General features: G+C 41.8%; 1 protein-coding gene across 12 annotated transcripts in view; it reads right to left on the minus strand.

Moving 5' to 3' along the window:
- Positions 1–23094, minus strand: part of FHOD3 (formin homology 2 domain containing 3) — a 488187-nt gene that overhangs the window by 192163 nt on the left and 272930 nt on the right. For all 12 annotated transcript variants that reach the window (XM_066352679.1, XM_066352680.1, XM_066352678.1 and 9 more), the window contains one exon: positions 3808–3902. In XM_066352679.1, coding sequence (XP_066208776.1) covers positions 3808–3902 — 95 coding nt within the window. The remainder of the gene's footprint in view (positions 1–3807; positions 3903–23094) is intronic.

A 23094-nucleotide genomic window follows, 5' to 3' on the forward strand; every position in this document is an offset into this window, starting at 1 on the left:
ATTACTATGCACCCCTCGCCTCTGTCGACATTTTGGTCAATGACACAGAACTTCTGCTTATTAAATTTATGTTAAATCAAACCAAGATTAACAGATTAATATGATGAATGGCCAAAGAAAAATTCATGTAATTATCTTGGGGTTGGAACTCTGGCCTGGAATCAAAGGGAAAGCCCTGCCTTTAGGTGACAAACAGCCGCAGAGATGCAGATGGGAAGAAACTGGCAAACCTGGACGTGTGAAAAGAACCTGGGAGGGTTAGTGGATTCTCAGTTTGATTTGAGCCGGCACCCAGAGCGGCTGCTGAGAAGCCCTAATGAATCAGAGGTGGGATCTGTGGAGGAAAGATGTGGTATCGGTGTCCCAGGAGGCTGCCACATTGCTAGTCTTTGTACAGGACGGGCAGAAAAATTAGTCCCCTGTATGATGAGGAATCACAAATTATGTACCCAAGAACTACCTGTGGAAACCATTGCTTATAGCTTGGACAGGATAACGTAGCTGCCTCTAAAAACCCAACTTCCACGGAGAAGTGAGTGCGTGGCTTCAGAAAGCAGTGTGCAGCATTTGTTCACGACAGAGATGTAGATGCAGGTCACAGTAAGGAAGGCTTTCCGCCGATTCTGGTGTCTAACAATGGCGGCTGACATTATCAGGACTGGCTGGCGAATGTCAGCAACACCTTCAGCAAGACTTTGTCACCTCTCCAAAACTAGGATTTTGTGATTTTATAGTATGTAACTCAAAAAGCACTTCAGATCTCATCCACACGTGGGTCATCGAAGTACCTTACACAGCAGTGACATGCCAGTGACTCCGAGATTCAATGACTCACCAGCCAGCACTTCCCTCAGCGCCTGGCACCTTGGATGCATCTGCTGAGCTCTCCTTGGGGACCCTGCCTTCATCTCAGAACCAGCGCATTGAAGCCTTCCTGCTGAGGAGTCCCAATTTCCAACTTCTCTCCTCCTATCAGAATCCTAGCTGCTCAGATTCAAAACTGCGACCTCTGTCTTTGATTCCTGCTCATATTTTTCCATATTCAGATATCCAATCCTAGAAAGCTATTCCTCAAAATGTCTCCATATTTCCATCATCCTCTGTCCAATGTGACTCTTGACCTGTCCTCATCACCTCACAGGTTTGATACTGCTCTAGCCCTTAGCTTCCCATCCCTGCCCATTTCTCCCCCTCTGCCACTCCATCTGTACAGCATATGTTACTTACCACCTTCATCACCTTACTGTCCTAACAAGAAACGTCAGCAGTGTCCCCAGTGTGTGTGTGTGTGGGGGGGGTGTATGTGCCCGCGCACACGTGAGAGGGAGAGAAAGAGAGAGAGAACAGCTCTCTGATGTGTGTAAGAGAGCATGTGGAGGTATGTGTCTGAAAGCAGGCTGTGACCAGGGCTTCCCTCAGCTCCGGTGGACTAGCCCTGCTGGGGCTGGGCATAAGGGAAGCATGGCTAACCTCACACAGGTACAGAGGAGATCTAGAGATCTGTGATCAGCAACCTAGGGCACAGCTGGAGGAATTAGTTTCAATGGGGCTGACAGAACACTAGAGAGAACAGAGAGAGCCGTGGTGGACAGCACCACACACAGGGAAGAAGAAGTTGGGGGGTTCCTAGGGCCTCCCCCATGGGACAGAAGGGAATCCATAGAGACACAGAGAGACAGATGCATTGTTAGAGTGACAAAAGGCTGTGCTATATAAGCTGAAGCATCTTACTCCAATTAATTAGACTTCCAGATGTAGGAAGAGAAAAAAACTTCATGCCATGTGAGAAGTCACGGGGTGGGCATCTGCTTGTTACCGCTGACTGTGGAATTTAAAGGTGGACTTTGGTAAATAGAATAAAACAGTTTATTGAAAACACCTTTTCTTTCTTTTAAAAAGTAATTATTGGCTGCAAATACATCATTTTGTCCTCTATGAGTCTCAAATATCTGCAAATATGCATTGCATAATGACCCTCTGGCAAACTGCAGAATCCCAGCCTGTTGCCTTTCATGGAAGGAAAAATGAAGAATTATGAAGACAGGATGACAAGGTCTCTCTAACCTGGGTTTCATGATCAACTCTGTGCCTATTTAAGGTAAGACCACAGGATCTTGAGGTAAACCATTTGGGTTCTGATAAGTCTGATTCTTAGTCAAAAGAAAGCCTGGAGGACCCCTGGCTTTTCTGACTTCTAACTGCATCTGAACTGGGAAAACCTCTTGTGGCCATATTGCCAAATTTATATGTTTAAGGAAGGAACCAAGGCTACTTCCTCGAAGCCTAAGAGCCTGCGGTTGGTGCATCCTCTCTGCTCGCAGCTTCCTCGCTGCCCAGATGGGGTGGGGGCGTGTCAGGGACACCCTGTCGGTTTTGTAAAGAAGAGGTGATCTCATAGAACTGCACTGAGAACAAACTCGGTAGCTGCTGCCATTGTTGACTGCTGGCCACAAGCCTGACACTGAGCACACCCTGCAGTGTCACCTGATGTCACAATGCGTGAACACAGGCTGTGCTGTGGGGCATCACCTGTGGTCCCCTTCCTAACACCATAGCCACAGGGCTGAGGTTGACCCTTGGCTCTATTATCTGGAGCCAGAGACTACTATGGACCTTCCTTTGGGAAAAATGGAAGATGGAGACAAACACCAGCACTGATCCTGTACTGCTGCCCCAAGAAAGATGCCAATGCCCCAGCTCAGAGGGCCAAAGGGCAGACGCCCAGGGTCCCGGACACTGCACGTGCCACAGAAGGAGGCCGGATGCAGAATTCCTACATACTCATTCTTGAGGGCTTTTAATTTGACGATTTCTTCATGGTATTTAGAAATGCAATAAGGATTTTCCTGTGTGTCCCTTTTTAGTTGTTTTCCTTACAGAATGATTCTAAAAAAACTCGACGAGGTGCTGTTGCAACAGGGAATACTCCGAGTCTTCTCCGACCCCCTGAGCAGACAGGTGCGTCCCAGTGAGAACTGTTTCCTTTCGCTCCTCTCCCCTTTCCCCTACCCCCCGCCTGTGGTCTCTGCTCTCATCAGATCCCATCGCCTCCCTTCTCTCCTGTGTGTCTTTCCTCTCTGTATCTTCTCTCCACCTCCCCTCTCTGGGGATTGGCTAAAAAATGGTCACTGTTCCTCATGGAAACATGCAAGGTTTTAATTTGATATAAATAGGGCTGACTGGCCCTGGCCGGTTGGCTCAGCGGTAGAGCGTCGGCCTGGCGTGCGGGGGAACCCGGGTTCGATTCCCGGCCAGGGCACATAGGAGAAGCGCCCATTTGCTTCTCCACCCCCCCCTCCTTCCTCTCTGTCTCTCTCTTTAAAGGAGACAATGCTTGTGAAGCAACTTACTATGGTGCCTGTTGTCTGGTACATCTTTAATAAATGCTGATTACTTTCATAATGGTAGAGCTGAAAGGCAGTTTGAAATTCTTTCATCCACATATAGGAACATGCATATACATCTGTACAACATGTAAATATGTAACAATGTATATGAAGATGAAATACAGTAGGTAAGACTGATGCTATAGTTATGATATAAATTTTAAATTAAACATTAAAGAACCAGAGGTGCTGAAAGCATTTTGACCAAACTTAAAAGAAGAAAACTGAAAAGGCATTAAAAGCATACACCCTTGCAACGTGACTGCAATTTTAAATCTATAAAACAGGAGTCCTCATGTGTACTGCGACAAGGCTGGGACCCAGCTGAAAAGAATTTCTTTCTGCAAAACCACCTCAGTCGGGGTAACAGAAAGAAGGGTGTGGGATACCGAAACCAAGGTCAGCCAGGGTCTTCTCTTACCTTTGACCCAGTGAGAGTGTATAGCCACTGAATGGTTTCATTGTGGTTGATTACTCCGTTCATCCCATCCACGTATAACATGATCTGGCCCAAAGCTACAGAGAAGAGAAAGAAGCAAGGAGACATTATGGTTGTCCATGTGAACATATTTTTCAACATATATTATGTCAGTTGAGGGTTTCATACTTTAAGGACACAGCAGGTTAAGAACCAAATGTGAAGAGAATGCCTGGGCCCTGAAATGAGCAAAATCTCATTTCAGAGGGAAAAATGTTGACCGCAGCAGAAGAAACAAGGGCTATTCCTGGTGTCTGGAGGATACAATTAAGGTACCAAATCCAGTGATTGCTGTTTCTCTGTGTCTTGATGTATAACTGCATGTTTCTACGTTTCTATATCTGTGCGCAGTCCTAGACAGGCAAAGATATCCACACGATGGTGTCTGGGTCGTGGCTCCTGCTGAGGCCAAGTGGACAGAAGTCTCCAAAAGCAACCTGTCGAGTTGGCCCAGCCTGTGGCCAGGCAGGTCCCAGAGGCTGCAGAAACATCCCTAGCCAATACTATTTGAATCCTTTAGATAAAAGATACACATGTATTTAAATATTATTCTTAATTCCTTTCAGAGATTTTCAGATTGTAAAATGTCAGAAATCATGAAAAATATCATTTTTCAGATACAAAGTCCTAATTTCTTAAGAAAAATACAGTCACCATATTTGCCATTATTCAAAAAGAAAATCCAAATGTTATTACCATTAAAAAATATGTTAATTCAGGCCCTGGCCGGTTGGCTCAGCGGTAGAGCGGTTCGATTCCCGGCCAGGGCACATAGGAGAAGCGCCCATTTGCTTCTCCACCCCCCACTCCTTCCTCTCTGTCTCTCTCTTCCCCTCCTGCAGCCAAGGCTCCATTGGAGCAAAGATGGCCTGGGCGCTGGGGATGGCTCCTTGGCCTCTGCCCCAGGTGCTAGAGTGGCTCTGGTCGAGGCAGAGCAACGCCCCGGAGGGGCAGAGCATCGCCCCCTGGTGGGCAGAGCGTAGCCCCTGGTGGGCGTGCCGGGTGGATCCCGGTCGGCGCATGCAGGAGTCCGTCTGACTGTCTCTCCCCATTTCCAGCTTCAGAAAAATACAAAAAAGAAAAAAAAAAAGTTAATTCTATTGTTCAGTTCCTTTAACATCAAAATAACCTAGATAATGAGCAGAACAACATACTCTAAATAAGTGGGCTCCCTAAAATCATGTTTGGTCTCCTAAGTCTCATTTCACCCATAATTAATTGGCGTGGCATTGACGTTTTTAGGCAACACTTTTTTTTTATGGTAATGGTAGGACACCACATTTTAGAAAACTGGAAAACACAGAGGAGTGAAGTGAAAATAATTTATAATCCCATAATTTAAGTCAATCATTCCTAATATATTAATGTATTTTTCTTGTATTTTTTTCCTCTGAGGCATTTCTCACAAGTTTATATGTAGGTTGTAGGAAACAGTCTATATACAAAATGGTGTCAGTTGAGAAAAGTAAAACACAAACTAGTGAGTAACACTAATTCCAAGTATACAAATATATGTGTGATATTAGAAAATCATTATTACCCTACTCAACAAAAGATCAGATAACACAACCATATAATCATTCTGAAAAAGAAATTATGCTCCTAAATAGATAAAAGCTCAAAATTTTTTTAAAAATTAACTAAACCTATCCTTGATACAATAAACAGCATATTTTGGGAAATAACAGACTCTTATTTTATGTAATGATGAAATTCATATTGAAATCAGGAATCATTTAAAAATGAAGCCTTATGACCTGATTATTTAACACTGCTCTAAAATTCCAGCCAAAATTAATGATAAGAAAAATGGTAAGAGGTAGTATGATTGGAAATAAATACATAATACTGTCATTTTTTTGCATAAAATATCATAGACTCAATATAATATTCACCTATAGACTGTATAATGAAGGCATCATGATTACAACTACTTCTCATCTGGATGAGAAATATGTATGTTACATAAAAAGAAAATCAAAGTTTGATATAAAAAGATTATAAGATAAAAGGACATATGACAACAAATATGATAAAGGTTCAAAAATGTATAAATATTACTACAAATTGATAAAAAAAAAATACTAAATGCCAAGAGAAAAAAGAAAGCCAAAAGCATTTCATAAGAGAGACAAGCTAGTTTACAGTAATACACAAAGTTGTTTGTTCTTACTCTAATTGAAGAAATATAAATTAAAACAATATTGAGGTAGTTTTACTTAAGTTGTCAAAGATCATTTTAAAAGAAATGATTAGGTTATTAATCGCTAGCGAGGTTCAACAGGTAACTTTATATATCACCAGTGGTGCGGCAAACTGGTACAAATCCTGTAATAAGACTACTTAGTGCTATAGTTGTTTTTAAAATACTACAGTACATATTTAGTGCCTCCTGTGTGCCATGTTCTGAGGAGGGACTTTATACATGTTATTAATACAACAGCCCTACTGTGCAGTGGCAACTATTACCCCCACATGAAAAGGAAATAACTGAGGCTCTGAAAAGAGAGGAAATGTACCCCCAAACCCTTTGAGCCCACCTCCAGCCAGGACGAGCAGACTCCTCTGTATCTACACTGGAGCCTGAAAGTCCTCTCCAGGTTTCTCCCCTAGTCACTGTGATTGGAGGATGCTAGGATGCTATCCTAAGGAAATAACCCTATGTTAAAGAGGCCTGACCAGGCGGTGGCGCAGTGGATAGAGCGAGGTTCGAGACCCCGAGGTCGCCAGCTTGAGTGCAGGCTCATCTGGTTTGAGCAAAGCTCACCATCTTGGACCCAAGGTCGCTAGCTCAAGCAAGGGGTCACTCAGTCTGTTGAAGGCTCGCGGTCAAGGCACATATGAGAAAGCAATCAATGAACTAAGGTGTCGCAATACACAATGAAAAACTAATGATTGATTCTTCTCATCTCTCCATTCCTGTCTGTCTGTCCCTGTCTATCCCTCTCTCTGACTCTCTCTGTAAAAACAAAACAAAACAAAAAAGGGGGGGGATGATACAAAGGTGCTCCATTAAGCATCATCTATAATATCAGAATATCAATTAAAACCTATAATACTTATAGCTCTAAAATTCAGCATACACAGTAATTTACCAACGCTAGGTCCTAAACTGCAAAATGTTTATAATAAAAATTAAAATGTAGAAAATTATGAATAAACATCACATAATTCAATTAAACACAAAAATCTTCATGCATGGAAGGAAAGGAAAACCACAATATATTAAGCATTGTGATTGTGTGTGTGTTCTTTGGATGTATTTTTTTCCTATTTTGCCACTTTTCCATTATGAGCTATTACCTCTAGAATAGAAAAGTAAACTAATAGAGAAAAGAGAACATAATAAGACTGTATAATGTCAAATGTTAGGTGCTTTTTTTGGTTTTCAGAATTTTTTACTAGCCGTGTACCCCTCCCAGCTCTGAGAATTCAGCACATCCTGCCCCATTTTCGCTTTCCCCCCTTTCTTTCCTCCTCTCCCTTCCAAACCAACTGGCAAATCCCCAGGGAGGGGGGATTTACACTACAGTCCTTCTCCCATGTGAGTTCCACTGTTGAAGAGGTAGGTGCTGGGAATATGGGCAGGGAACACTTCGTAAATGATATGATTGTCTAACCACTGTGCAGTACACCTGACACTAATGCAAAATAATACTGAATGTAAGCTATAATAAAATTAAAAATATTTTAAAGAAGCAAATCTAGGAGCAGATTTAGCATCTTCTTCTAAAGCAGCCTAATAGCACAGAGAGAAACACGACAGACTCGTCAGGCTGTGGCAGGTACATCCCCTGGGCCTTCTCCCCCAAGGCTGACTGGCAGAAATGACGCTCTCCATCCTAACCTCTCGGAGCCTCTGCACTGCAGAAAGTCCAGGAAACCAGGACACTGCTACAAAAAAAGGAAGGCAACGTAAGATTTGTAAGTCAACTTGAATATTGTTTTCTCTTTATGATGTTTCTCTCCAAGATTCTATTATCTGATACCATTTCAGACAAAAAGTCACCAGAAAGTTTCTGTCTGGTGGAATTCAAGTTTCTGATTACATTGATTTGTGATAATAAGCTGGGTAATCAACAGCTTGCCCACTCAATCTTTTGTTCCCTAGCTCAAGTGCTAAAAGCACTGCTTTCTATAAAAGCCACTCCAAACACAAGATGGCGCTAAATACCAGATTCAAGTGGGTTAATACTGGCTTCAACAGCAAAAAACCACCATTCTATATGTGGGTCTATGAATAAAACTCACAGGAAAAAAACGAAACAAACAAAAAGTAGATGGTCTGGGTCACAGGAGTCACGAATATTAGTAATGCACATTTTCAAGTAGGGTGAGGAGGGTGAGAGTGTCAGAACAGAGTGGTGGGTAACAGCACGATCTACTATGAGACGGCCTGGCTCGTGGACTTTACTCTAGGCACCTTAATTAATTTTCCTGTGCTTCAGTTTCCCTATCTCAAAAATGAGCTAGTAATACTGTAATGCCTGTTTTTTCAAGGATGTTGTAGGAACTGAGTTAGAACACTGCCTGAGTCAGAATAAATGTTAGCTGTGTAAACCACCTCACTGAAGTCAAACATCAATTATCTATTGAGCAGAAGTACACGTTGATAGAATATCAAAGACAAAGTGGGAGAGTGGGTCCTTTGCTTAACCCAAAGTGATAAAAACTTTGTTTTCTTCTAAAATTCTTATAGCTTCACTTTTTATATTTATATACAGTGCATGATCCTTTTTGAAATAATTAGAATATAAATTGTAAGGTTTAGACTCAGGTGTTTGGTTTCTTTTATAGATATCCAACTGATCTAACATTATCTGTTGCAGAGATGATTATTTATTTAACTGCTTTTACAAATTTGCCCCAAAAAATCCATGGGCTATGTTTGTGCGGATCTATTTGTAGATTCTCTGTGCTATGACACTGATCTATCTGTCTTGTTGCCATTCCCACATGACCTGTTTACCACAACCACTGGCCTTAAAATCAGGTAGCATGCCCCCTAAAATGTCATTCTTCTTTTTCACAAAAATTTTGGCTATTCTTGTCCTTTGTCATTTTCATATAAATTTTGGAAGCAGCTTGTTTAAATCTACAAAATCAAAAAAGTCTTTCTGAAAGTATTACGGCAAATGCATGAAATGTGTACATGAATTATGGGAGAACTGACCTATGTTGAAGCTTCTAACTACGAAGCTACTACATCAATGAGTTTAGATCTTCTCTGATTGTTTTCATAAGTGTTTCTGTCATTTTCTTTTTATAGTGACAAAAGTCCTTAATTAGTTGTCTTCCTGGCCATTAGTTGGCCTGCAGAAGTAAATCTTCATTCCTTGATTTACTTGCAGTGTATTGGACACACCTCTTAGCACTTTTCAACGGCGAGAAAACAACTTCAGATTGAGAGACATGGACAACTCGAATTTAATAACATTGCTTTGCTTTCATTAAATTCATTTTCATAGTTCCCTTCCATTATTGGCACATGATACTGGATTTTCATTTCTAAAATGTCCTATGTGAAGATATTGGTCCCTGATTAGGGACCAATATCCAAAATATACAAAGAACTCACACTATTCAACAACAACAACAACAACAAAAAACAATCCAATTAAAAAATGAGCAGAGGACCCAAACACATAACTCTTGTTTTGTCATTTTTTTTTAATTTATTTATTCATTTTAGAGAGGAAAGAGAGTGAGAGAGAGAGAAAGTGGGGAGGAGCAGGAGGCATCAACTCCCATAAGTGCCTTGACCAGGCAAGCCCAGGGTTTTGAACCGGGGACCTCAGCATTCCGGGTCGACGATTTATCCACTGCACCACCACAAGTCAGGCTGTTTTGTCATTTTTAACTACAGGTCTTGTATCTGGGTATTTTGCCAGATTTATATAAGCAGCTCATATTTTTTTGGAGCTATTGGAAATATTTTTAAAACTTGTCCATTCCCAACTATTTATTAACAGCATAGAGAAGTAAAATTTATTTTTGTGTGACTTTGCATCCTATAACTTTATTAAATGTATTAATTCTATGAGTTTTTTAGGTTTTGTTTTTGTAGATTTCCTGATATTTCTACATAGAAAATAAGGCTGTCTTTGATGAACAGTGTTATTTTGTCCCTCCCAATCTATACCCCCCATTCCATCTTCTTACTTTTGGTAGAATGTTCAACTGGAGTGTTAAAAGGTGGACAGCCTTGTTTTATTCTCAATATCAGGAAGAAGGCAGTCTCTTCCCATCAATTATGTTAGGTGTAGGTTTTTGTACATTGGCCTTTATCAAGGTGAGGAAGTTCCACCCAATTTCTAGTTTGCTAAGAGTTTTAAAATAATAAATGGATGTGAATTTTGTCAAATGCTTATTCTATTTCAACTGATTCTCTGTACCTTTTCTTCACACTGTTTGGTGGACATTACACAGAGTGAATTTCAACTACTATATCAGCCTTGCATTCCCTCATGGCCACGGTGCATCACTCTTCTCATATAGTGCTGGACTGGCTATCGTTTGCTGAGGATTTTCGCAACTTGGTTCATGAGAGATCTTGGCCTGTAGTATCCTGTCTCTGCCTCATTTCATATCATGTAATACTGGCCTTCTCAAATGAGTTGGAAAATATTCCCTTCTCTTCTGTTTTCTGGAAGAGACTGTATAAGATTGGCTTTATTTTGTCTTTAAATGTTTGGTAGAATTTGCCAGGAAACCATCTGGACCTGGAGATTTCTTTTTCAGAAGATGAATTGCAAATTAAATGTATATAATAATCATAGCTAATATCAAGTATAGTAAAAGGGCTAGCTGGGCTATCTATTTTATTTTGGCTGAGTTTTAGTAGTTTGTGGTTTCTAAGGACTTTGTCCATTTCAACTAAGTTATCAATTTTATGTGCTCAGAATTGTTCACAGAATTCTCTTATTTTTCATTCAATGTCTGTGGGGGCTGTTGTTATATCCCCTCTTTATTCCAGATGTTGGCAATTAGTTTCTTTTTTTCTTTGTCATCAATTGCTTGTTATTTTCCTTTTCAAACATTTTATTTTTCTTTTTGTTTAACTGAGTTTTCCCTACTGTTTTTCTGTTTTGAATTTATTATTTTCTATTCTTATTTCATTATTTCCTTCCAATTGTGGTTTTATTCTTCTTTTTCTATCCTAGTTTATTAAGGTGAGTGTTTATATTATTGATTAGAGATTTTTTTCTAATTTAAGCATGTAATGCTATAAATTTTCCTCTATTCATTACTTCAACCACATCTCAAGAAAAAAGTTTTTTGAGAGAGAGGAAAGGAGGGAGAGTGAGAGGGAGAGGAAGAGGGAGAGGAAGAGGGAGAGGGAGAGGGAGAGGGAGGGGGAGGGGGAGGGACAAAAGGAGAGGGGAGAGGAAGAGGGAGAGGGAGAGGGGAGGGGGAGGGGGAGAGGGAGAGAGGGAGGGGGAGGGGGAGGGAGAGGGAGAGGGAGAGGGAGGGGGAGAGGGAGGGGGAGAAGAAGAGAAAGAGGAAGAGGGAGGGGGAGAAGAAGGAAAAGAGGAAGAGGAAGAGGGAGAGGAAGAAGAAGAGGGAGAGGAAGAAGGAGAGGAAGAGGAAGAAGGAGAGGAAGAGGAAGAAGGAGAGGAAGAGGGTGAGGAAGAGGAGAAGGAGAAGGTGGAAGGCTGGATAGAGGGAAGAGGAGGGAGGAAGAGAGAGAGAGAAGCATCAACTCATTGCTCCACTTTAGTTGTATATCCATTGATTGCTTCTCATATGTGTCTTGACCAGAGATTAAGCCAACAACTTCAGGCTTGAGCCAGCGACTTTGGGCTTGAGCCAGCAACCCCAGGATTAAGCTGGTGACCCCAGGATCAAGCTGGTGACCTTGGGTTTTGAACCAGTGACCTTGATGCTCCACGTTGGTGCTCTACCCACTGCACCACCACTGGTCAAGTCACATTCCAGAAATTTTGATATTTTATATTTTCATTTTCATTTAGTTCAAAATATTTTCTAATTTCCATTAAGAAATTTTCTTCAGCATATGGACTGTTTAGAAGTATGTTGTTTACTTTCTAAGTAGCTGGAAATAATCCTGTTATCCTTCTGTTTAATTCCATGATGGTCAGAAAACAGACAATCTCAAGTCTTTGAAGTTTGGCTGTGAGCTAGGACACCAGGATACGGTCTCTCTTGGTGAATGTGTGATGCTCACTTGAGAAGAGTTCCATATTGCTTTAGCTGTGTGGGGTGCTCTCAAAATGCCAATTAGAACTAGCTGGTAGATGGTGCTGCTCCGTTTCTCCTTAGCCTTGCTGATTTTCAGTCTACCAGTCCTATTGACTTACCAAGAGGAAGTGTGTTGAAGTCTCCAGCTATAACTGAGGGTTTTCCATTCCTTATTTCAGTTCTTTTAGTTTTTACTTCATGACTTTTGAAGGTCTAGGTTTTCCAATTCTGTGTGAATTAACCCTTTTATCATTATAATGTCCTTCTTTATCCTTTGCCACTTTTGTTACTCTAAAGTCTACCTTCTCTAATGTTAGTATAGCCTTCTTTTGATTCGTGTTTGCATGATTATATATTTCTGTACCCTTTTGCTTTTAAACTGTCTTACATATAACATTACGTGGGTTTCTTGCAGGCAGCATTTAGCTGGGTCTTACTCTGTTTACTCAGTCTGATTATGTCTTTAATTATTGTGATTAGGCCAGTTACATTTAATATAATTATTGGTGTATCTGAATTTAGGTCTATTATTTCCAATCTGTTACTGAAATGATCTAGTGAGTTTTTTATTGTGCTTATTATATTTTTCATTTCTAAATTTTCCACTTGGTTTTTTTCTTTATACCTTCTATATCTTTCTTTGCTGAGACTTTCTATCTTTCCATTTATGGCAACAGTGTCTGTCACGCTTATTTCCTGAAGCATTTTTATATTAGCTGCTGTAAAGTATTCGACAAATCCCCAGTCCTCTTGGCACTGGGGTCTGCTGATTTGTCTTTTCCCATGAAAGTTGAGATTTTCCTAGTGTATTGCATGCCAGGTAATTCTGGTTTGTGTCTTGGACATTTTGAAGATTATATTATAAGACCTTGGGTTTTGTTTAAATATTACAGAAAATGTTGACTTTTTTGTTTAAGCAGGCAATTAACCTGGTTCACTTCAAGCCTCATGCTATGACCTGTCTTTCGTGGGCTACGGTTCCAACGCCGGGTCAGTTTTCAAAGCCCTCGTGCCACTTGGACTGGCGCTGCGTGTGTATCCACGGCCAGTCTGGGACCGGCCCAGTCATCTACCTTGCTATCCACTTCTCAGCATTCTCTGCATGCAGTTTAGGGTCAGATTCTCACGAGCACTGTTTGTGGCGAGCTCAGGGCTCCGCAAACATCTCTGCAAGTCACTTTCCTGAGCTGCTCCTCCATTATCCATCCCCCTGATACTTTCAGGTTCCCTGGGACGCCCCTTCTTAATCCTTCAACCAGAAAGCTGGTTCCTTATTTACCCTGTTCTGCTACCATCGCTGCCTCAGGTCTGGCTTCCACTGTTTGTTTTGGGTTACAGCAACTGCTGATCCCAACTGGAGTCCCTACTGTGACGACTACGCTTTTTCTAATCCATTACAGATATTGTTACCACTGAACTTTCCAAAGTATTGAAAATTCAGCTGAAGCGGGAAAGCCTTCGGGCTCACGTCTGCCTCAGGATAAGGCCCAGGGCTCCGCACACCCCCAGCCAACCTACCTTTCAGCTTCTTGCCCATCCCACCTGGGTTTCTGTGTCTCTGGAACCTTCTGCCACCATCTCGGGCCTTTAAGTCTAAGCCTATCAGCTGTCAATTAATTACATGTCCTTTGCACTTAAGAGAAGTCCTTACATATAAAATGTATATTCATTCTACAAACCAGAGGCAGACATAGTCTTTGAAAGAAGAATTCCTTACACATCAGAGATGTACTAGAAAAAAACCCCAAATCAGTTATTTGCCTGCTTGTTCATGTCCTTTCCTTTGGCCCAAGATGCCAGAAATGCCACGAAAGAAGCTGAAAGGTAATTCCTTCCTGGCAGAGTCATCAGACTTTCTACACAAAGAGCTTTTAAACACTGCTGCCCTGTGTGGTCTTTTAATAAGCCCCTCATCCATTCTTTCCTCTCACCCGAAATTACAGTGAAATCACAGGTCATGTGTGTTCTGTAAATGGGCTCAGAGATGCAAGGGCCACAGTACCTTCTTAAGAGAGTTACACTGTGTAGAGCCAAGGATTTTTAATGCAGTGTGGATTGTTGTTCTTACAAAGCACTGAAATAACTATAGGTATATCACATTTTACTCCAAACCAGCCCTTTTTCATACTAGACAAGGCGTGGTTTGTAAACTAAGTAACCCCTTGTACATTTGACCCTACGGTTCCCATGGAAAAAAGATCCCACCCACTAAAGTCTGAGCATTTCAGTTTGCCTTTCTATAGCACCTACCTTTCCACTAATTATTTTTTTCATTTTGGGGTGACTTTTAATTTTTATATAATTTCAGAGTTATGAAAAATTGCCAGAATAGGACTCTTTGCTGCCCATACACGTTTCACACAGATTCATTCATTGTCTACCTTGTGTATCATTTACTTTATCATTCTCTCTCTCCTTTCCTAAACTTCTAAAAAATATTTTTAAAATAAAAATTGTGCATATTTAAGGTGAACAACATGATGATCTGACATACATATACACAGTGAAACAATTACTGCAGTCAAGCTAATTAGCTATCTCCTCATGCAGTTACCTTTTCTCTGGGTGATGAGAGCACCTGAAATCTACTTTCTTCGTGTATTTCAGGAATTCAGCACAGTGTTACTAATAACAGGCTGTACATTGGATCCCTAGACTCATTCATCATGTTTCCCCACTCTCGATTTTTTTTGTCAAAAGGCAGTGGGAAGGCACGTCTGTTCTACAGCCATTCCATAAGAGCAGATATTTAACCACTTGAAAATGTGTCTAAAAATAACTCCTATTTATTTCAATCAAAAGTACAGAAAAAACAGACTGGTTGTATAAAAAATTGGAGAATAATTGTCTCGCTAAAGGCAACTTTCTCCTAAAAACAATTATCAGTAATCACTAGAGTTTCTTGGGGTGTTTTGGGGGAAGGGGTGTGGGGGGGGGCGACCTGTGACTTGTGCTTTGGGAGTAAAGGCAGGTGTCACTGAGCTGTTGGATGGAGTCAGTTCTTTCTGGGGGCCTGTGTAAGCCAAAGACTGACACTGTGTTCTCAAGCAGAGCACTGTAGGGGCTCCGACAGTCACTGAGAGTCCTTAAATCAACGTTCTCCCCAGAGAAGGAAAAACCATTACCACTACTAAAACCTTATCTTCTGGGAAGGGCTAATTCATCATTAAGATGGGATTTCATCTTATTTTAATCAGACCATTAAAACTTAACTCTTCTTCACTCTGAAATGGATATGCCGACCCCCACTTTCCATTATTCACCGAAGCCTGCAGTAAATATTGAAAAGAAGTTGATAATGCTGACATTCTTGGAACTAAATGGAGACCTTGGAGCCTGTGTTATTATTATTCTCTCTCCCACTTAACTGTCTGCCCTAAATAACAAGCCCAGACCACGTTCTCCCCAGGGGCAACTGTCAAAGAAGTATTCTTTCAGCACTGATTACTGCATGAAAATTAAGGAGAAGAAGCTGCCAATTCTAGACTGAAGACAAGAATTTGATCAGCACAAAGAGCTCCAACAAGGTGTCAAAGTTTTAAGTCCCCTGCTGATCTTTAGCAGGATTTGCAATGCAAATCTTCAGAAGCAGTCTTTGAAAAATTACTAACCTCTCTCCACCCCAGGATTCCTGCTTCCTAAAAAAGGGTCCCCCCCCCAAATTTTAAATAAATCAGGCCTATGGCCTCTCTTAACGCTTGCAGACTACTTCAGTAACTCAGAAGACAGAGGGCATTCTACCAGGGCTCCAAAGCAGTGTCATTGGGGTGGTTCTTTCTGATCACCTTCCCCACGAGGACATTATGCAGCCAAGCCCTGCATCCTCTTCTCCTAGCTAATGCCAAACAGGGGACTGATTTTTTTCTGAACTATTCCTTTACCTTCCCACCAGCAGCAAAGTCAAATTCCAGATTCCCACAGCAAAGGTCCAAAGCAGACCCTCACCAATCTCCATGACTGCGGAGGCTGTTGTGGCCTTGATCACATGCTCCCTGGCCTCTCTCCGTCTCTCCCATTCCACATTTCCCCATTTTTTAGATAAGGAGAAAGCAAAGGCATGAAGAAAGGTTTAATAGATGAGCAGGTTTTGAGCTTCTAAAAAATGTTGGCAGACTTTTAATTTTTCTGTGCAAAGAAAAACAGTCATTTTAATAACCTGCTCTATAGTGATCTGTCAGGACCTACATCCAGTGAAATACCCGGAGCAGCACCCAGCTGTCCCAAGGCATCTCAGAGCCAGAAAGGGAATGAACCACAAACAGACTCCACAGCCGTGACTGGGCCATCCTGATCACCTCATGTGCTCAATCTAACCCTGCTCTTCCCACGGGGACCTGGGATGGCATCATGAGTCAGCGACAAGGGCTTGACAGTGACCTCGCGGAGAGCAGCTCCTCCCCGGCTTAGGGAAGGGACGCACTAAAGGTGTACACATCGGGCATCTTCTCCAAATAGCTTACCTGTATTCTGGGGTGACAAGGCAAGAGGCATGAAGCTTCAGAGAGCCAGTAAGCCCAAGCGAGGTGGGTTGAAGCTCATAAACACCTCAATTTATAGAAGGGAGGGGCTGGTTTGAGCCTGTGTGATTAGAAATGGTTTCATGAGGAAGGACAATAGAACCATAACTTAAAGAATGGGGCACACTTAGCTGCAAGAAGACAGATGGGTTTCTGGGACATGAGAAAAAAAGAGATCTATCAATGGTTCCCCTAATTTCTGCTTTCAGGACAGTGTTGCCCAAGCTCCAACATTCTGCATTTCCACAACATTTCTTCTCAAAGCCATTTGTGGGGATGTAATGTGACATGTCCAGCACCGGGGAGCACTAATAATAGGTGTCTATACCTGCAGTCCTAGGTGTCCCAGATGTGACTTTGTAAAAATCTGAAATATACTTTTTGGCATTATTTAAAACATCAGAGTATATTACAGTAAGTTAATTCCATATTTCTATTTAAGATTTCATAACCTTTACAATTTTAATTTCCTAAAGCAAAAACCAACTTACTAAACTTTCTAAGTTACTACACTTCCTAAAATCCTACCAACTATTAGTGAATCTATATCTCAAGGGACTCACAGTGGGCCCTCTCCAGGGTGTAGCCCTCGGCCGTCTGAAAAGGATCTGTGTCCTGAGACTACCCTGGCTCTGCCAGCTTCCAGGCAGATGCTACTCAGGGCTCTCCAGCTGGGCTGCAGAGGAATCACTGGTGCCTTAGAAGCCTTAAACCACACCTCCTCACCCTCTTGGCCCCGCCCCCATCACTTGATTTGATTGGTCCTGTGTGTGGACCTGGCATCTGTGTTTGTCCATGTTCCACAGGTGACTCTCCAGCACAGCCAGGGATGTGAACCTATGGTCCATGCTAAACCAAACCATTATCTAAGAACTCTGCTGGCTTAGGGTTCTCTCCCAGCTCAATATCAGCACCTACTTCTAACCAAAACCAAACTCAAAGGCCAACACAAGAAAAGCCAAGTTCCATGCTGCCCAGCAGGCAGAAGACTGTGGCTAGGGACAAGGCAGGGGATGTTAGTTCCCACGAGCCCAGCTTGCTTGCTCCCACCCACAACTCCAAATCTCAAAAGTGGCTCCCAGTCCTCATCCTGTTTGATAGACAATTTTAAAATTTCAACTTTGAAACATTATCTTAAAGTCACATAATGCAATGTATTAAATAATGTTTTAAAGTAAAACAAGCCTTAGTGTCTTCTCAGAGGACTTTATCATGTTGTGGTGGACCTCCACAACGGGATTTCGAGGGCTTTTAAAAAGTGGGGTCCAGTGCAGTCGCCATTTGCCTACTATGGCTTAGTCAAACCTGAATTCTTTAGAAGTATTACAGGTTTGACAAATGCATTTTATGATATTATTTTGTTATCTAGAACAAAATCAACACATGCACAGTGGACAAAGAATTGGAGACCTTCATATTGTGATTCATTCATACACATTTTCATACCTATTGGCTCTGCAATGGTGATGTTTAAAGAAAAAAGATGAAGAGAAAGAATAAAACTTCCTTCAAAAACAGAAAAATAACAATCAAATCTCTCTCTTGATTGTGCCTGTACGCACTGTTATCTGCATTCCAACAGACTGAGATATGGATGTGTCACTTGGTTCCTCACACAGGGCACCACCTGTGGCAGAGACAATGACTACTCAGAGACCACATAGAGTGCACGGTGGGACCTAGGGAAGACCACCTCACAATCCCCTACACAGGTTTCATGAGAGAGCCCGAACACCCAGTTCCTATAGGTATTTATTAATACACACAAATAGAAGCAGGGACAAGCATGAGGAAGTCAGGAAGGGGAACTTCTTTAGAGCAGATTAAAGGGCAAGGAAGTAGCTCAAATGCCCCCACCTATCCATTAATCAGAATTGCTAATTCTATCCCTATTGTGCTTCATTCAGCACAATGCTGCATTCAGTAATTTTGTCAGTCAAGCCACTGTGGTTTTTGCCTCAGGGCACTGGACTCTGTCCCTGCTCTATGTTCCTATTCAGGGCCTCTGCATACATGGATACAGTAATATGTATGGATACATTGAACATATTTTAAAATCGTATCATATCAACTGCATGCTACAACATGGATGAACCCTGACCAAAGAATCATGCTAAGTAGAATAAGCCAGTCACGAAAGGACAGCTATGGGATGACTGCATTACAAGAGATGTCTAGAATAAGCAAATCCACAGAGATAGAAAGGGGGCTGGGGGCGGAGAGAATGGGAATTACAGCTTAATGGGTACAAGTTTCTGTTTGGGGGAATAAAACGTTTGGAAAACAGATAGTGGTGGTGGTATTACAACATTGTGACGGTAATGAACGCCACTGAATTATACAATTAAAAATTGATAGCATGACAGACTTTATGTTATATATATTTCACCACAATAACATAAGTAAAAATAAAATCATATCAAAATACTGCTTGGCTAAAGACCAATTGCCTAATATCCATAGCAGAAAGTCCTGAGAGCAACTAAGATAATGAATGCCTCCAGAGTCAGGGGGCCTGACCTCCCGACCTGGGTGTCCATGGTCCGAGCAGTTCTGGGGGTGTTTCCTGTGTACAAACAGGTGCAAGACTAGTCCAGCCCTCGAGAGCTGCCGGGGTTGTGAGTCCCTGAACTTCACCATCATCCATCCTGTCTCCTTGGCCAACACACTAGACTCCTATTTATTTAACAGCTGTTCCCTGGCAGCTATAATCACACCTTCATTAGAACTGAATTGTTTTGCCATGCTAATAGTCATTACAGGCTGTCAATGATGAGCACTTTGTTTTCAGTTCTACAAACACTGAGCAATGAATGCACAGGTAATCAGGTACTTAAGCTGAATAAATACTATGCATTCTCAATGGGAGCAAGAACCAAGAAAGACTGGTTCTTGGGGGCAAGAATACCTTAGATATTACAATGATTTATGGTCCTCAGATATACCGTATGTCTTTGTCATTAAAATTTCCTGGGGGGGGGGGTGGCTAAGAAAAAATGTATTAAAAGTCTCCCTTGGAGGATAATGGCAAAAAAAGAAAAAAAATGATTGACAAATATTGCTTCATACCCTTTAATTAAAGATGTTCCTTAAACTAGAAAGAAGACAGCTGTTTTTCAAAATAAAAAAGAAGAAGAAGAGGAGGAAGAAGAAGAAAAAAAAAACCTATGAAAAGAAGCTTTAATTAGAGAGCAGTGTGTGGCTCTCCTGCGGGCCTCCTCCAGCCTCCAGCACCGTGTGGCTCTCTGAGGGGCGTTCCCCTCTGCCTAGCGAACTCGCCCAGCTCTCCCTAAGGCTGACGTATGCATTCTATGATGCAAGCAGTCACGAGCATTTGTTAAGCACCAGACACTCACTTGGCTCATTTGGAAGGACCTGCCCAGTCCAAATGGACAGAACCCGCAGTCATCAGGAAGGGAGAATGCCTTGACCCCTTGCTCCACTGCAGCCTTGAAGGGAAGAAGCAGGCAGCAGGCAAGGGGAGTAGCCACACACTTGAGCTCTGAAGCCAAGAAACCTGGGCTTGAGCTCAGGCAGCATTGGCTCTTATCAAACAATTGGCACAAGTGATTTGAGCTCTGGAGAACAGAGATGGTGATGTTTCTTACAGAGAGGCACTGAGAACCAAGCAAGAGATGACAATAGACATTTGTCCCTTACAAGCTCAAGTAACTACTGGTAATGCCTTATCGGGTGAAATAATAGACCAACTAGGAAGTACATAGCTACCCGTCATGATTTCCATCAGTGTATGCTGTGTACTAACACCCTCTCAGTCCTGCCAGGGCCCTGCAACTATCTCTGCGGGGGGCTCCAGCTTCAAGGGCAGCGCACAGGAGACTGAGCTCCAGCAGGTCAGATGCAAAGCCCAGCTGGAAAACCAGAGAACAGTGTGGAGCTGCAGCAGGCAGGGTTTCCAAGTCAGTGACGAATTTCAGCAACATGTATCCCTCTCTTCCATGCTAATTTATTGAGCCAAGAAGAGGCGGACTCACTCCGGGTGCCCAAGGACACACTGAAAGGACACAGTGAGTTCACTTCCCACAAACTTGAACTAATAAGCAGGCAAAGAAGTTGGCTGCCTTTGGGGTATGATTTCAGGGGCCCTAGAGGGAACAGGCCTTTGAAAAGTATGCCTCTCCCCAGCTTGCTGAAACTTTTTCAGTGAATACATGTTTCCATTCCACAAAAAAAAAGGTAAGCTTCAAGCATACCTCCCCTAGGACAGAGATGCTAGTAAAGCACACTCCAGGGCCTCACTCCCACAGGCCCTTTTCCCAAACCTCGGGAGGGGCCCTAGCAATGCGTTCTCATAGTCTTATATTTTCATGCAATTTGCAAAAGGAAGATACCATAAGAGAAATAACTGAAGACCATGGTCCCTCTCCACGCTAGCTGCCTCCATCATACTTTCTCACGTGGCAGGTGGTAGAATGATCACAAGCATGTGGGGACCCAGGAAGGGAAGGGAAGTGGGGGTTTAGTGGGATGTATTTACATGGTTTACCATCACTTTGGTGTACAGTTAGATTTTTGCTGGTCACCCCAATGGAAGAGTGACTCCCCAGAATACCCCTGCTGGCCAATGCAGCCACTCACCAATTGTGAGACTGCAGGGGAGGCCCAGAGGTCACACTGCAATGTCAGTGTGTCCTAAGTGTGAGGCAAGTGTGTGAGCAGGAGGAAAACCAGAACTTCAGATGCAAAGAACAAGAAGCGTATCTGTGGTCTATTTCTCCAATTCCGTTGCTCCCATAGGAAAGAAAACTAACAGAGATTCCTCACTGTCCATGAAAAACATCCTAGACATTTCCAAGAGATTACCCTGAATGAGCTGTGAAGATTAAAAAAAAACACACAAAACAGTCTAAAGCAAGGATTGGCAAATTATGTTTCAACAAATTATAGCCTATTGGCCAAATCTAGTCCACTCCCTGTTTTTATAAATAAAGTTTTATTGGCACAAAGCCACACTCATAATTTATATAAGGTCTACCGAAAGTTCTGTCCATTTTTGGAATAAAACAAAATACAAATTTTTTTTACCATCAATAAACTTTATTAAATAATATAATTGCCATTATTATTTATGATTTCTTGCCAGCGTGAGGGCAATTTGTATATCTCATTTTTGAAAAATGTTTTATCTTTTCATGTAAAAAATTGAACCAGTGCTTGTTTGATATCTTCTTCATTTTTGAATTTTTTGCCCTTCAAAAAATTTTGTACGGACAAAAACAAGTGATAGTCAGAGGGTGCTAAGTCCGGGGAATATGGTGGATGCGACAGACATGCTTCTGTAGCATTTCTTCCTTGTTGAAATTCGTAAAAATTACAGTGGCGTAAATGAATTTTATCAGTAGCCATGGGTACACTATCGCTTCACACATAAGACTAACACGAATCAACTCTGTTTTAGTTAATTTGCTACATCAGTATGTATACATTAAGTGATAAAAAATAGAGAGGCACACATGCACCAAATAAACGTGCTTACGTGTCGAAACTTGTTGTGATAGAAACGGACAGAACTTTCCGGTAGACCTTATATATTGTCCATAACTGTGTTTGCCTATATAAGCAGAGCTGATTAGTTGTTACCAGGGCTCTGTGGCTCCCAAGGCCTAAAATATTACCTGGTCCTTTACAGAAAATGTCTGCTTACCCCTGCTCTAACTATTAATAACACAAAGCAAATTCTGATCAGCCATAACAAAACAAAGACTGAATTACCATCCTGCTTTCTAATAGAAAATGCTACCAAATCATTGTAATATTAAGAGAATAGTAAGCATGCAGCCAAAATATGCAGGAAAACAACAACAACCGTATTTAGATGTATGTTTGTTTGTTGATTAACAAAAATATTAAGACTTTTTCTGAGTTTTGAGATGTTTCTGAAGACCTGTTATAATCTGTCATTTGTTCATTTATTTTCTCATTCTAAAATATTCACTTTTGTACCCCAAGTCGTAGGACCTCAGACCACACAAAAGCTGGACATGCACCTATAATGTATAAAGAGATGACCCCTGATCATTGTCGTGGCCCTCAGCACCCCACGCAGAGTTCTCCTTCACTTTGCTGGCGGGGGAGGGAAACTGATAGAAGAGGCACACAGAGGAAGCCTCTAATTGGAGACAAGGGAGCTCAGAGTAAGGCAGGGGTGATAACCGAAATAGACACATCCTCAGGGAGCACCAACCTTACACGAGGAAGAAAAATCACAGCTCTGTTTAAAATGAGTGTGTTCTGTCCAAGCAAAGTAATAAAAGGAAGTGTAGGCAAGGGTACAGAGGAGGCAGAGGTAGCTGAATGCTATGTAATTAGTAAATAAAAAAATCACATGCAAATCACAGCCTATTAGTAAGAAGGACAGGGTAAAGTCAGCGAATCTGATTTTAAAAGCTTCCTTCTGAGTGGAAGAGGAAGGCTTTCTCTCTCTTTCTGATGAGCCAAGAGAGACCAGAGCAGAGGAAGGGATCCTGGGAGGTCAAATAGCGCCACTGGG

Source organism: Saccopteryx leptura, chromosome 11, assembly GCF_036850995.1.
Source record: "Saccopteryx leptura isolate mSacLep1 chromosome 11, mSacLep1_pri_phased_curated, whole genome shotgun sequence".
Taxonomy (NCBI): Eukaryota; Metazoa; Chordata; class Mammalia; order Chiroptera; family Emballonuridae; genus Saccopteryx; species Saccopteryx leptura.